Source organism: Phasianus colchicus, chromosome 1, assembly GCF_987193195.1.
Source record: "Phasianus colchicus chromosome 1, bPhaCol1.hap1.1, whole genome shotgun sequence".
Lineage (NCBI taxonomy): Eukaryota > Metazoa > Chordata > Aves > Galliformes > Phasianidae > Phasianus > Phasianus colchicus.
This window is the reverse complement of record NC_143436.1, coordinates 119,863,027-119,879,800: the sequence shown is the minus strand read 5'-3', so window position 1 is coordinate 119,879,800 and position 16,774 is coordinate 119,863,027. Positions and strand designations below refer to the sequence as shown.

Sequence of the window (16,774 nt, the reverse complement as noted above, 5' to 3'; positions counted from 1 at the left end):
ATCAGGAGTTATCTTATCAGACATTATGCAAAATCTTATGACAGATAAAAAATCTTGCTCAGTTTCATATCTAATTAGCTCTAATATTTTTTTCATTGCAAAGTCAAAGGCTGTCCGAATTAATGCAGCTATCAGAATATTTTTAGTCAGGAGCCTATTAATGCTGAAATGTTGTTTTGCAAAAACGTGCTATAACTAAAGCTCATGATGGAAGTAATTTGTAATATTCAATGACCTCATTTTATACTGTTTTGCTCACTAGAAGCTAATGCATACGATGCCATGTGAAATTTTCAGAGAAGCCTGTCTGCAGGACTTATGGGAGCCATAAATGGATTAAACCTCTCACTCCCTGCTTTGGCAAGTGATCAGTTACATTTAAATAAAGGTCAGTCTGTCTTTACAAAGAACACACTGGAAGCAAGCTTAATAGCTTTCCCTACTGAGCCTAGAACATAACTATTTGAAGCATAATTAACAGCAGGGTGCCAGTCACTGATTGTGCTTTTTGCTTTATTTTACGTCTGGGGAGTTCCAGTATTCCCCATTAGTTTTAAGAGAGGGCACAGTGCTAGTTATCAAATTGACAGTCTTGACCTGGCATCTGAAAGCAGCTGTAAAACATTGCTTAGGGCAATTAAGATGAAGGCCAAATGCCACATCAAGACCAGGACTGTAATATTGCTACAAATTGGACAGTCGTGTTCCATGCCATGATTCCAAACAACAATGTAGGCATGGTATCTGCTAGATGCAAGAGTGCGGACTTGCTTACTCTCATACCAGGTGATAGTGATAAGGAAGTAAACCAGATGTCCTATTACCTTGTCTTTAAAGGTACTGACCAAAAAGGGTTACTTTGTAAAGTGAATTAAATATTTAGCCCAGTTAAGGGCACAGTATGTCCTGATTCCTGAGGATATCCCATTTGTTTAGGGTTTCTTGACTGATATTTGTAGCCTCTCTGTCAAAAGTGATAACCATCTACATGTGAAGAGAACATGGCCGACAGAACAATTTTGGTAGCCTGCAGACAGCCTGAAGTTCTAATGGAGATCTGTGAATTACCCTGACCTGCTGGACTGGAGCACCAACTTGAGCAGCCCTGTGGCTGCACTTCACTGTCGTCGGTGACTAATTCTGCTCTGATCATTTCATCTAATGCTACCAGAAAATGGGTAAGAGCAAAGTGCTGGGTACTGGCTTGTGAGAATTTCTGGAGATAGGACAAGAGCAAACTGGAAAGGTAAAGACAGGACAGGGAAAAAAAAAAAAAAAAAACAAGGGAGAAAAGACAGTGAATAGGGTAGGATTCAATGGCAAGCAGCTGTTATAACATATGAGTATTAGAGTCTTACACTTTAGTTAAGGCTGTATTTTTTCCTTTCACCTCTGTGTAAAACCAACTTTCATCTCATCTAGTCTCATCTGATTCCTGCTTGATGACTGCACTCCTAACTCAAGTCTACTATGAGTGAGCAGAGGTCAGTAGCCCCAGACTGCATCTTTGTTATCAGTCATAAAATAGGAACCAGAAGAGAAGGATGGCCAACAGGAGATTAAAATAAAACCATTCAATTTTCTCAGTTTGTCTGCACTTCGAAGTTACCCGCAGGATTTTAGTTCTGCTGGTTGTTATTTATTTCTTTTCGTGAACACAATGTCCATTTTAAGAGTTAATTAATTAATTACAAAATATACGAATTGTCGAGGGAAAAAGAGCTGCATTTGGTTTCACAAATCCTTAGACGTGCTGAAGTAAGAAAACTAATGCCTTAAGCAGTTTCATTTCAATTCTGCATTTCTTCCTCTCTAAAAGTTATTTGTGCTTTTCTTTCTTTGTTCCATTTCTAGGATTTCTTTTTCCTGATGGAAAATCTGTATAGGAAGCGGAGAAGTCAGTGACTGATTTACTTGACAGAATTCAGCTTATATGAAGGTTTCATTTTTTGCAGTCATTCTACAAAGCAGCCAACTAATGCTCTGCTTCCAGCATTGGCACTTCAAGGTCATATTTCTTTGTTTCCACCACAGGTCAGATTCCATCACCAAGAAAAACTAATTTCAAAGCATCTTCCATCACAGGCACTCCAAAATATTGAAACAGAACAGCCAGCCAGAGAAAATACTTTTTTCTTTAACCCATCAACCCTGCATCAGTGAAGCAGAACTCTCCTCCAGCTCTGGCAGTAAGGTTTGCTAGTCAGGTAGCAAACACGCTTCAGTGGCTTAGAGCTCCATAATATTTTCTCTCTTCTGCAGGATGCTTACCTCAAGAATTGTTAACATCCAGGTGTATCTCCTTGGAGCCTTTTAGTATGTCCATGTTACCTTTTTCCACATGTTTATTTGAGTACTTTAAATACTTGCTTTGTTCTCTGTTGTAGGTCATGGGTTATATGGGACTTTTGAAATGTTGTCCTCCTGGAGAAAAACTAGAGAAGACCAACATGTTAAAGAGAGGACTGCAGCCGTATTTGCAGACTCCATGCTCTCGTTTTCCCTCACCACTGCCATGTACCTGGTCACTTTTGGAATAGGTGCCAGTCCCTTCACTAACATTGAAGCAGCCAGGATTTTCTGCTGCAATTCCTGTATTGCAATTTTCTTCAACTACCTCTATGTACTCTCCTTTTATGGTTCCAGCCTGGTGTTTACTGGCTACATAGAAAACAACTACCAGCATAGTATCTTCTGTAGAAAGGTACCAAAGCCAGAGGTATTGCAAGAGAAGCCTGCATGGTATAGGTTTCTTCTGACAGCCAGATTCAGTGAGGACACAACGGATTCAGAGGAAACGAACACTTATGAGAGTCATCTTTTGGTGTGGTTCCTTAAACGCTATTATTGTGACTGGATAACAAACACTTACGTCAAGCCTTTTGTAGTTCTCTTTTACCTTGTTTATATTTCCTTTGCCTTAATGGGCTACCTGCAGGTCAGTGAAGGGTCAGACCTGAGCAACATCGTAGCGACCGCTACACGGACCATTGAGTATACGACTGCCCAGCAGAAGTATTTCAGTAACTATAGCCCGGTGATTGGGTTCTACATCTATGAGTCGATAGAATACTGGAACACCAGTGTCCAGGAGGACGTGCTGGAGTATACCAAGGGCTTTGTGAGGATATCTTGGTTTGAGAGCTACTTAAATTACCTTCGGAAACTCAACATATCTACTGGATTGCCCAAGAAAAATTTCACTGATATGTTGAGGAACTCCTTCTTGAAAGCCCCTCAGTTTGCCCATTTTTCAGAGGATATCATCTTTTCCAAGAAATACAACAATGAAGTTGATGTCGTGGCCTCCAGAATGTTCCTGGTGGCCAAGACAATGGAATCCAAGAGGGAAGAACTTTACGACCTCCTGGAAACCCTGAGGAAGCTCTCTCTCACCTCCAAGGTGAAATTCATCGTTTTCAATCCATCATTTGTGTACATGGATCGTTATGCCTCTTCAGTGGGAGCCCCCTTACAAAACTCCTGCATTAGTGCTTTATTTCTGCTCTTCTTCTCTGCATTCCTGGTGGCAGACTCTCTGATCAATGTATGGCTCACTCTAACTGTTGCCTCGGTTGAGTTTGGAGTTATAGGTTTTATGACCTTGTGGAAAGTGGAACTAGATTGTATTTCTGTGTTGTGCTTGATTTACGGAATTAATTATACAATTGACAACTGTGCTCCACTGTTATCAACCTTTGTCCTGGGCAAAGAGTTCACAAGAACTAAATGGGTGAAAAATGCCCTGGAAGTGCATGGGGTAGCTATTTTGCAGAGCTACCTCTGCTATATTGTTGGTCTGATTCCTCTTGCAGCTGTGCCTTCAAATCTGACCCGTACACTGTTCAGGTGCTTGTTTTTAATAGCATTAGTCACCTTCTTTCACTGCTTTGCCATTTTACCTGTGATATTGACTTTTCTGCCACCGTCCAAGAAGAAGAGGAAAGAGAAGAAGAATCCTGAAAACCGTGAGGAAATAGAGTGTGTTGAAATGGTGGATATGGATAGCACTCGAGTGGTTGACCAAATTACAACAGTCTAACTTGTTTGTTTGTTGCTTTTTTACAGTAGGTCTTACTGAGAAAAAAATAAACCAGTACTGACTCAGTATCTGGGGAGAGAAAGGGGTTTGGAGGTTTCTCCTCCCCCCTCTAAGCTAAATCCAGGAATATTCAAAATGAGAAATTTTAAAAGAAAATAAAAGAGCCAGGGGATTGCACCTTGATCAGCTCCACTAACAGGTATTACGAGAGAATTTGCACACCTGTGCAAAGAGGGGATGAATTTCAGACGCGTGAAGTAAAATCTAATGAGAGAGGTTGGGTTCCTAAGCAGCCTTATGCATTGCCTGTGCTGCAGATACTGCAATTATTGTTGCTAAACCCTATCAGATTGAAAGGTCAGCTGTCAAGGATGAAGTAGCACTAAGTATTTGCTGGATGTAAAGGCTTTACAAACTTTCTGCAAAGCAATAACTCAAGTCAGTGAGTCCACTCTTATAGGTCTTAGCCATCATGGTTAATTTTTCTTTTCTCCCCTAATCTAAACATTTATGCAAGACTGTATAACAGATAGCAAACTGTACTGAGAAAGAAGGCAGTACACAGCAACCAAACACTTTCCAAACACTTTTATGCTATAAATCACTTTTTTTTTTTCTAAAAATATCCTTATTTTAAAATGTAAATCATCCTGCGTAACATTTTTAATCATGGTTTTATAGCTGTTTCTTTTTCTTATAAAAACAAAAAAAGAACAAAAAAAAAAAAAAAAAAAAAAACAACCAGAAAATCCCAGTGACTCTGTCACTGTAGAAACCATATAACTCTATTTTATAAATGTCTCGCTACTAGCTAAACACGTAACCTGCTTTACCAACTGTAACCTTGTTAGCACTCTACTAATACATGCGAGCGGATCTAGCAGCAGACAGAAGACGGTGTACTGGATATTTCAGCACCAAAATCCATGATGCAAACCTCATGTACTAAAACGTTGCCGAGAAAGTGAATGTTAGGGCTCTTTTGGTAAGAGCCTATTTCAGGCCATTCACTAGTAATGCACACTAAAAGGATTAGTAGGTAGTTTTATGTAATGTGTAATTTAATCCCTCCATCTTCCTGGAGTACCAGTAAAGCAATAGACCTGACAGCTATGGGCTCTTCCAAGAGATAGCAGATCCTGAGAGTTGTACATAGCAAACTAAAGTTTAATACTAGGAAGTTGAACAGTGTCCCCAAAGAGCCCATATCAAAGCAGCCTATTGGAAACATCGCATCCAAGTGAAAAAAAGAAGGAAAAAAAAAGTACCTTAAAAAGATTACGTTACTGGTTCTTGTTGGAGCTGTGAGTTCTAAATAATTCCATCAGCATCTCTGATATGGAGTAATACAGATAACAAAGCATTTCTTCCCACCCTGCACCCCTCCACCCCTCAGAACTACATAATTATTACTCAGTGGTTTGTTACCGGGTTGGGATACATGAGCCAATTCTCTGGGTTTTGCTGAGAGTGCTCCAGCTATAAATGGCCTGCAAAAAAACCATCTGCAGGAAGCTGACATGTACGTCAGGCAATCTCATGAATGTACGGACCCAAGAGTGCTGCACAAGCTGGCGTGGTGCTTGCCAGTGCCTGGAGGTCATCGGGTCCTGCAGGAGCCCTGGTGCTCGGCTGCAGGGCACCAGCATTGCACAGACTTAGCACAGCTCTGGCCGCAGACTGGGGGTGCTGCTTTGTGTGAAGCAGCTCTATAGCGTCAAGTCCCAGCCACCCCCATGCAAAATGCACTAAGGCCACCTTGTGAATGTTAAATTTCAAGCAAGCAGATACTTCTAGAGCTTCCTCCCTCGCAGATGAGAGATATTTTGCCCTCCCTGAGGCAATCTGTCGCGTTCTGAGTAGCAAAACAAGTTGGCAGTGCAGCTGGCAGCATTAGCCTTCCCCTGCATAACTCCTCTCTGACCAGAAGAGAAGGAAGCTGAGTCCAGGAATGCACAGGCTCTTTGCTTGAACGAGCACTATTTGCTGCAGTACCAGCTGAGAAGCAGTAACCACATCAGCCTTGGCAGAAGTCAGACAGGCAGACAATTCAGAGACAGCCAAGTGAATGTGAGGTGAGGGGACAGGCCTTTTTCCCCTCCTTAGACTCAGGTGTGGGGCTATGTTTTTAAGCCAGAAATCATTCCTCCCATGTATTTCCACTGTAGAATTTCTGTGGCAGTCATTATGTCATTTCAATTACAATTTCCCTATGTTCTGACTGTTCAACAGGCAACTGCAGTGGCTTTTAAAATTCAGATGGCATTAACTCAGTTGAGAGCTACAGAGGAATTGCAAACTGTTTCTGACAGCAGCAATCTACTGGCTTGTGGGACTCCTGGAAACGGGAGACATGTGAAAGAGTTGGTTTGTACATGGTAGAGAGAAATACATGGCAAACACTGATTTGACACCTCTGCTACCCCTCGTGCTATCACTTGCAAACACTGGATGCAAGGGGAGCTTCCGTAAGCCTTTCACATCTAATTGAAATGCATAGATAGGAGAGTCTTTAAAGAGATGTCCAATGACAAGCTTGTACTTTCAAAGATATCATTACATCTCAGCATGAGAGGCCTTCAGAGATCTTCAAGAAAAGCGATAAAACCCATGATAAAATTGCCTTTCTGTCTTCAGATCTGTTGGGGAAAGTGTATGGAGGCAGTGCCATGGCAAAGTGCCACAGTACGTGCTTGGGTGAGTGGAAGACCACACCTTTGCCCCAAGGGAGAGCTAATGGTACTGAAGTTGTTTCTGAGGGATATTTACCCAACCCATTCTAAAAATCTGTTTAAAGGCAGATTCCTCCCCCACCAGGTCTTCTGAGCATCTTGTTACTCACCAGTTATTCATGCTGGCTGCCCACAGGTGGGATGGGGAAGAAGATACATGCCGGTCCCTGCAGAGAAGTCCATGTCAGGTGAGAGGCAGTTTCTGAAGCCTCACTGCCCCCTAGAAACCCAAAACAGAAACAAAACCAACTTACATACCTGCTTCATCATGTTTCACCTCAAGCTGACCTTCCATTCCCCGCTTGTAGGCTTGGTGATCTGAAGTCATGAAAATGCTTAGGGTGTTCTTGGCCAAAGTCTATGAGATTCCTGCCTGAATCCTGATGTTTCTAATAGACAACAAATGTTCCTGCTCTACAGGTAGTCCAAATACCTCAACATGAACCCCAAACAGCACGTTCTCAAGGTCTCAGACTATGCTAACTCACTTTGCCTTCCTTCCCATAGGCTTTTTCCTCTGGAGCAATTATCTCCACCAAAGTCAATTGGTATGTGCCACATCCATTGATACAGGTGCAGGTACTATGTGCTCTGTTCTCAGTCCAAAGCATTCCAAATGGCAAACTGTGCATCAGTTTTACCCTCACTGGTGAGCCTCCGTTTGGAAGACTACCTAGGTTTAAGAAGTTTTCGTCACCCTCTTAAGAGGCTTTCTAGCCCAGGTTTCACTGTGGTTTTGTTTACAATAGAGATGACCCACTTTTTGTATACATTCAGTAACAGTATTTATTATACACTGCCAGGCACTGACTAAAATTTAACAGCAAAAATTTTGACTACAGCAAAAGAGAATATATAGGACTGTGGCTCACTGAGAGCGTTTATCTTCTACAAACATTAAAATTTCCATACAATAAGGTATGGTGTACAGTATATTTTTACTACAGGGTAAACATGGGAAAAAAGAACCAACTTAAGTGCATATGACCACTAACACCACTCCAGTTTTCTTGTAAGATATTTTCTAATGTTGGCTTAGTACAAGCCCATTTTCAATTTACAAGTTCCCTAACTGGAAGAAAAAATGAAGAGAGAAAAGTTGGTATAGCTGGAATAATTTCACCATAAAAATTAAGTGATGAAGCCAGGATTTTCTGCCCAAAGCTTTAAGTGAAATTGTTCCACTTAAATTAAAATTGGAGCTGTGAAGGCTGAGAAAAATCTGCCTAGCAAAGAAAAAGAACTTCTTTTCAGAGGTAAAGCAAATGCATTTATCTTGGACAACTGCATGAACCCGGAGGGAAAACAACACCAGAGTGGCTTGAGGTTGCGTTGAGCCATGTGAGGATTCGCATCTGCTCTCAGAAGCTTTCTGAGCCAGCACTGCATTCAGGTAACATGTGTACTGTAAATTGAAAGGTGTACTTTTAAAGGCTTTTCTCTGGGCTAGCTGTCCTCCAGCAAGCCACCAAATCCCACCACAGCCAACACCTCATTTATTTTTATTAACCGAGGAAACAAAACACAGCAGCGGCACAACTGAGAAAATTCAGGAGAGGGAGAAAGAAGTTGTGATTTCTCTTTTAAACAGGAAGAAAGTCAGAAATGAGCTCTTTAGCATGTGATTTTTGCAGGGGGAGAACTTTGAAAAGCAAATGGATGTTTTTTTTCCTGCTGCTTAGCTTTGGAAATAGAGCATTCTTGGTGATCTGAGAAAATTGAGCAGGGTGGAGGAGCTGGTTTTAGGTTTGCTGTGCACATGGAGCTACTGCAATTACCCAGGTGGGGACAGGAGCTGTGGGCAGGATGGGAGCACAGGAAGGAAAGAGGACATGCATTGGGTCAGAACTAGAGCATGGGCACTGAGTGCATGTCACAGCCCTGCCCTGCACTGCACACAGGGTGTATGCAGCCCAGAGCCTGTGCATAGAGCAAGCTCCTGGACTGCCTGACACCTCTGCGTGAGCACCTCTCTGTTCTTGCGTCTAGAAGACCCTGAACAGAAAGGGTAACCCAAAGCCTTTCCCTCCCCTAAATACGTGGATATTAAAACTCAAACTCATGCAAACCAAGTTGTACAATTTGGGCCACATACATCGGGGTGAAATATATATTCCTGCATCTCCAATGAGAAGGAGATGTATGTGGGCAGCATTCTCCTCTCACAGCTGGGCACCCCACCATTGCCACAGGGCACCCTGGCACCCCAAGGCAGGCACAGGGGAAACCTTACTCCCTCTCCCTATCCCCAGTCTTGTTAGAGAATGGGGAGATTTAGTTCCAAAGTTTGGCAGGGATGGGCATCTGTGAATCCCATTCTCTGCCAGGAAATTGCAAGAGAAAAATCTGTTTTGTTTTGTTTTTTTTTAAGATATGGCAAAGGCTTGGACCCAGGAGTGGATCTGGAGTGTGTTCCTGCCCAGCATGCACAGGTTGGGGCAGAGGGGTGTGGTTTCTGCAGAGATGGCCCCTATGCAGCTCCCTGCCTGGGGGATAGCAGCTCAGCATCTCCTGGGGCACCCCCTGGTATTCTGCAGGTCATCACTATTTCACTTCTGGGGGAGAAAAAAAATTTAAAAAAAAAAAAAAGGAAAGTCAGTATAAATAATTCTAGGTTATTTAAGCTCCAAGAAGTCTTAATCTGTGTGTCACATAAATGGCTTGCAAGATGTCAGGGGTTTTCATTTGGGCTTTTTTAACCTATTTTTACTATTTTTGTATTAATTTAGGGAAAAAAAAATTGTATAATGAATCTCAATGTACAGCATAAGCCTAAAATAAAATGGCTGTCTCTCTCTTTGCTTCCTGTGCTCCCCAAGTGCTGCAGAAACCCATGTCATTGCCCTGCCAGCACAGCAATTTGCCTGTCCTCTCCAAGCAGCCAGGCAGCATCCTCTCCAGCTGCCACCAGAGAGGGACACTGGAGCAGTTTGGGGCACATGTTCTCTGCTCACACAAGAACTAGTCTTATCACAAACTGGTGGTGATGGAATTTCCCAATACTTCAGCATCCACAAAGCTAGGAAACCCCATCATTATCACAGCGCATCTCTCTCTCTCCGGTTGCTGCCCCAGGATCTTCCCATCCCTGCAGTCCATCACCCTTCCCTATTTCACGTTTCTCCAGGGTTTCCCCGAGCAAACCCACTCAGGCCAACTGCTGCACTGGAGCAGCATGGCACTGTGCCAAGTGACAAGGGTGACAGGCACAGCTGCTCTGTTGCAGCTGGTTGCAGTAATGAGATAAGAATCAGTTCCCTCTCGAGGGTGAGGGAGCCAGACCCAGGCCTGAATCAATGCAGACAGCAGCAGGACTGGGAAAGGGCTGTGGGCTGTCATAGCACTTGCCAAATCTTTCAGCCACTTTGGTTTGATGGGGAGTTTGAGTGCTCCTCAAAGGTGACTTCTATCACCCACTCCTAGTCGTAGAATCATAGGATGGCTTGGGTTGGAAGGAACTTCAAGGATCATCAGGATCCAACTCCCCTGCTGCCAGCCACTACAGCAAGTAATGGATCAGATTGCCCAGAACCTCATCCAACCTGGCCTTAAACACCTCCAGGAATGTGGCATCCACAACCTTTCTGGGCAGCCTGTTCCAGCACCTCACCACTTTCTCTGTAAAAAAACTCCTCCCTCACATCTAATCTAGATCTCCCCTCTCCTACTTTAAAACCATTCCCCCTTGTCCTATTACTATCTACCCATGTAAAAGTTATTTCCCTCATGTTAATAAAATCCCTTTAAATACTGGAAGGCTGCAATGAGGTCTCCCTGCAGCATTCTCTTCCAGGCTGAACAAGCCCTGCTCCTTCAGCCTGTTTTCATAGGACTGATGCTCCAGCCCTAAGTCCCTGTCACCTGTTCATTCTCACATCATCAGAACACTGTAATTCCAAACTGCCACATTTCATAATTTGTACAACTACATTGCACACACATACTGTGCAGGACTTGGGACTTGAAACAGTGCAGCGTGCTCACATTTACATGATCCCTTTAAATATCATTTAACTGTGTATAGGTTAAACAAAATATAGATTTGTTATGGGGAGCTGGTCTTGATATGCTGATTTCTTTTTACTGGCATAGAGCAACTGAAATATGTGCTAAGCACCGATCTAGAAAAAGTAGAACATGATGTCTATCAGGCCATCACTGGTTAAAGTGATGTAACTGGGGGGTCACAGTGTGTAGAACGTTCTATTCTGATTCACTTCTGCCACGTTCAGTTCCCCTGAACACAGCCTGTCCTGGGAACAGACATACTTCTGAGCAAAACTGACACTTGTGTTCCTAGAAATTACCACACTGAACGGGTGAAGTTTGCTGGAAACAAAATTTTGAATGTATATAAACAAAGTGATGCCTGAAAACACAATGTGCAAAAAAATATGCCTTCACATACATTTCATAATTAGCAATCTGTTCACTGATTCTGCAAGGGAAAATGATTTTGTCTTTGTTAGCTCTAATCAGGAAATGATATGTCCCACTAATACATATATAGTGCAGACACCCCCATACCAATTATGTATTTTATATACACACAACTCAAGATGGCTCTGTGAAAAAAAAAAGAGGAAAATACAACCCAAAAACATAGTTGAAAGCTGGTAGGAAGAATGGTCTAGCTGTGCTGGAATTAGGAATGTATCAGCATGAATGGAGCAAGAGAGAAGTTATGAAGGAGCGTGGGAACAAAGAAGAGAGCTGCAGAAATGCAGAAGCGTTGAGAAAAGGAAATCTTTGGGTATTACTGTGCCAGGTGGATGGGAGAGAAATGACACAAAAACTTCTGAGCTGCAAAGAGAGGGAAGGTCTGAAGGAGAAGGAGGAGAGAGCGAAATTGTATGAGGGCATGAAAGATTTGCAGCTGTAATTTATACCAGGGCTGCCTAACAATACACAGGGTCTGTTCACATAAGGAAAATGAAAATTCACTGCTGCCTAATTATACGAATTCAAATATAGATTCAATACCTCATTGCTTCAGAATAAAAGGTGGATATCATTCGTAATGGAGGCTGGAGCCCAGAGCTGGAGACTTTCGCTTGATATATACACAGTATCATACAGAAAAAGAGATCAGTCAGATGCACTCTGGCTCATAACTTACTGCAAATAACAAATGGTCCCTCCAGCTCTTTGAACAGAATTCTTACTCAGAGAAAAACAGCTGACTTTTAATGTATCTGAAACAGACATACCTCTCTGATAAAATACTCATCTCTCTGAGGGATTTTTTTTTCTTCTGACAATGCAATCGATTTTCTTTCTGGACAAAAGGAGCCCTCATGCACATCACCTGCGGTAGGAAGTGGGAAATACCAGCTCTCCTAAGGTGATCTCCAAGTCAAGAACATCTGCAATTGAATTTCCCTCTTTTCTTTCCTCGCAGCATGCGATGGCAAGCTGTCCTGGGTTTGCCTCTTCTCAGCCCTGCGTAAATCACCGCACTGCACCAAGGGGCTGCCGGGAGGTATGATTTCAGGATATTCCCATTGGTCAGCTCCTCTGATGGGAACCACTTCTGCCTATGGTTAAGACCTTACTGGAAGGGTTGCTACAGAAGCTATGGCAGGAAAGCCAAAAACATCTTGCTGCGCTGGCTTTTCTCTGATATATGGGAGTAATGTGACGTACGTTATTCAATCTGGAAAGGAGAAACATTCAAAGCCCATTGTCAGAACACCATAGTATATTTAATGTCCCCATCTGTGTGGATGTTATCCAGCAGATTTATAATATGGACATTGCAGAAGTGGGGAGAGTAAAGAGAGAGGCAGAGAGAGAAAAATACCTCTCAGACGACTCATTTGGCACTCTCCAAATCTCTCTATCAAAGGAACGGTTATTGCCTCACAGTCAGGGGTGACACCAAGCCTGAAGAATCTCATTTACAAGGAAAGGTTAAAAGAATTGGGCTTAGAAATGGGAAGTTTGGAGTTGACATATGTGTCTTCAGAATTACAGAAAGGATTGCTAACATCTGTGAGTTCCTTTTCTTTTCCCAGCATGTGCTTCAAAAGCCAGCATCTCAGAATACAAAATATTTGAAGTGAGAAGCAAATAATAAATTTATGGAGAAGGTTTCACAGGTAGAACTGACAAATATATATTGGAAATGGGAGACAAAAATTGGACTCACATCAGAGATACCTAAATTTACTGTAGAGAACTCCATAAAAACCTGCATGGAAGAACTCTCAGATGTACTCACAGGCCTGAAGAACTAATTCTTCAGGTGGTCTGTTCCAGCACCAGGCTGAACACAAGGTAAGAGTTTTAAATTACTGACACCTACAACAACAGAGCTTTAAACTCTGGAGCTTGCGTAAGGGAGAAAATTTTTTTAAATGATGAGAAAGAAATGTAATAGCAAACTCTTGGTGTACATCAGCATCTCTCCATGGACTTTGCTGGTCTAATGTCACTGGGTTAAAGCATGGCTGGTCATTCTCCAGGTGACTGTTTCTCCCTTCCCCTACTAGCCGAAGGCTGAGTTTCACATTGCCAGTCCTCTTCCAAAGGCAGATAGCCCCTCTGACACTGCTCAGGTGCCCAAGTACCTGGGGCATGGAGCCAAGGCTGCACCAGCACAGCCTTAATGAGGAGCACCCCATGCCTGAGCTGCTGCTGGGCATAGCCTTATTACTCCTTCATCAGAGAGACATGCATTCATATTTCCACTGCTCTTTAAAGGTTTATGAGACAAATTGGCCTCTGTGGTACTCTGTAGATGTGCTAAAGACATGGACGTGCTATGGATGCCATCCAGGCCTACTTACACTTGCGCTTTTCCAGTGCTTGGTAACGTTTGGCTTCATGCCATGCAGCCCATCTGAGATTCATAGTGCAGGTTTTACTGAGATAACTGTTTTTGTTTAGATCAAACCGGTCTTTGTATACACGGAATGTTTTTCACACCTGCCATCTCTGTCCTCCGTTAGCGTATTAGGAAACAAAGGTGGCAACAGCAGGAAAAAGAATAAGTAAAAGTCTAGGTAGAAGTCTCATTATTTTTCCTAAGTGGCAGCAGATTTTGTAAGGCTCCATTACCAGTAATTTTGTGAGGTTCCATTTCCACTCTCCAATTTTCAAAAGATTCTTCATACTCTGTTCCTATGCCAGGAAATCTCTGGGTTCTCAGTATACTGATATGGCAGAGTATAACAGCCAGCTCCAAAACACATTGCCCAGCAGGTAAAAATAAGACATCAGGAACAAGAGGAGAGGAGGACAGAATTATCATTCCTCAGATTTTCAGCATAAAATATGGGCATTTCTTTAATAAAAAAGTTCACATTTGCCTTAGTTCTGATGAGAAAATCCTACTGAGTAACAAACTTAGAGAATCATAATCACAGAACGGTTTGGGTTGGAAGGGACCTCAAAACCCACACTGCCCAACCCCTGTCATGGGCAGGGCTGCTCCCCACCAGCTCAGCAGCCCAGGGCCCCATCCAAACTGGCCGTGAGCGCCTCCAGGGATGGGGCACCACAGCTTCTCTGGGCAGCTGTGCCAGCACCTCAGCACCTCTGAGAAAAGAATTCATTCCAACCATACAGCCTGAATCTCCCCTCTTTTAGTTTAAAACTAATCCCCTTGTTCTATCACTATCAGACCACATAAAAAGTCGAAACTTGAGGCTGATAAAATCATTTACAAAAATTCTGTCCAAACTAGGCAGTATTATTGACCAGCCTTCAGGAGCTATAGTGAATGAGAGGCTGCTGTGCAGGAGGGCTGTCGTGGAAGCTGAACTGAGAAAAGATTTGTCTTTTCTGAGAACATTATGAAGTCTCAGACCCAGCTAACAGCAGTATGCCAAGCACCAGAGCAGTGGAGTGTCTGTGTTTGGATACAGTCGTTCTATGAAACAACAAATTGGTAAATAGTTCCCTAGTAAGGAAGACACCCATCAAGCTTATTTCAAAATGCTGCTAAAGGAAGGGAGTGTCTTGAGGTCTGACTCCTCCAGCAGAGGAAAATGGGGCAGACAAGCTGCAAATGAGCAGCACTGATCAGAAAGGCGATAACAACTGCAAACACCAGCAAACCTGATAGGCGTGAGGAAACACAGACTTGAATGCAGACTGCTAAATGTTACATGAGGAAACACAGGCTTGAATGCAGACTGCTAAATGTTACAAAAAATACCCTGATCCAGGAAAAAATAGTCAGGGAAGGATCACCAAAGCCTGAGTTCTCTCTACAGATCTTAACTCCTTGTTACACTTCACTCAGTAGTCCCCTCATGCTTACACACCACTCCAATCTATAACTGTTTCTTTAGACATAGTTTCCATTAATATGCATTACATCAGCTAACAAACAAATAAAGTGTACTTAGGTGGCCAATCAGAGATAGTAAATTTGAGGGTCATCCTTTACAGCTACTGCTTGTTACTAAAACCTATAGGAAATAAATATATTTCACAAAATAGCAGGAAAGTCTACACAAAATTCAAGTCTACCTGAATACAAAAATTTGCTTGAAAATGGTCAAAGAGAAGTTAAAAATTATTTCCAGCTAATACTTTTTTTAAGCTTAAAAGGTAAAGGTGAAGTATTTCCATTCATGCCTTCTGAATTAGAGAGAATATGAAAAACCTCATGGAGTACAGTTCAAAGAAGCAAGCAAGCAAATAGTGACCTGAGTATGTCTGTAAAGCCTTGGCAGTTGACCTTCATTGGGTGAAGATGGTAAGTGGCTTGGAGAACCAGCACTTCATGAAATGGTTGAGTATATTTTCACCCCTATCAAAATATGAACCAGCTCTTCAGGTAAAAATTGATCATACAAGTCCATTTGCCAGCTCTCAGTGAGCATGAAAAAAATCTTGTTCCTAACTGAACCCGCGTTCTCTGCTGATTTTGATTACAGATATACTCCTACTAACCGCTAAGGGGAAGGAAATCCAAAATAAGAATGCTCCAAGCTTTAATTCTTTTTCTTTTCTAAAGAACCTATCCCAACCCTCCCATTAGCTTCTTTGCTGTGCCAGACCTCTCTGATGAAATTCTCCAATTTCAGCCAATTGGCTCAAGCGCTCCCCTAACACACTCTTGCAATTGTAAGCACTCAGGGGTTCCACTAAAAGGGTGGCTGGATGCAGCTTCAGGACTAAGCGTATCCTAAGTTGTAGAATTATGCACCAACAGCTAAAAGGGACACAATGACAAGGTGAACTATTGTGACACACACTGTGTAATGTCATACAATCAAATGCAATGTTTAGTAAACATGAACCTCTTTGTCATTTTGTATTTATTTATACAGGTTTAAAAAAATAATAATAAAGCACACATTTAAAAATATCCCTTTCTCCCTTGCGTGTGTATGGCATTATGCAACTTCCCATAGAGGCCAATGGGCAGGCAGTGGCTCAGCCCTTGAGGACTGGGCAATGAGTAGCCAGGACTACGCCATACCTATTGGGCTGAATTATGCAAAGAGCTGCAGGCTTACCAAGGGAATGGAAGCAAAAAGAGGGGTTAGCTAGGAAGTGCCTCTCTGGGAGAACCACATTTCTGCAGACACAGGACCCTGAATTAGGTCACTGCTCAGAAGTTTTTCCAGTAGCGTGGTTACAGCTCACTGTGCCGGTAATGAAGCTCTGGGGGAGTTTCTAATGTCTGGGCCTTCCCCTCGGCCACAAAGCTTGTGGGGCAAGGAATGGAAGAGTGAGCTGGAGAACTGCACAAATGATGGGTGTGCCAGAGGTTACAGGAGGCACCTGGCTCTCTGCTGAGTGCCAGGCCAACACTGGCCCTGTGCAGCACAGCCCCTTCAGCTGCAGTCAAGAGGAGGTCACACAGGAGCTCTTCTCTTGGGCAAAAGCTCCTGTGCTAACTCTTCCACGCCTGGATGGAGAACAGGCAGTTTTCCAGCATGCTTTAAAAAGCAGGCGGGTGACCTGCAGCTCAGCAGAAAGCCAGGCCCGCCAGTTCACCCAAGGATCCATGGCTTGGCCTGCAGTGCCTCTGTGAGAT

The 16,774-nt window shown here is 42.9% G+C and overlaps 1 protein-coding gene across 1 annotated transcript in view; it reads left to right on the top strand.

The window, feature by feature from the left end:
• The window catches only part of PTCHD1 (patched domain containing 1), a 40,801-nt gene extending 24,724 nt beyond the window's left edge, over positions 1 to 16,077 (top strand). The window contains exon 3 of the mRNA XM_031599317.2: positions 2,388 to 16,077. Within this exon, the coding sequence (XP_031455177.2) occupies positions 2,388 to 4,042 (1,655 nt within the window). The 3' untranslated portion in view covers positions 4,043 to 16,077. The remainder of the gene's footprint in view (positions 1 to 2,387) is intronic.
• Positions 16,078 to 16,774: the final 697 nt, after the last annotated feature.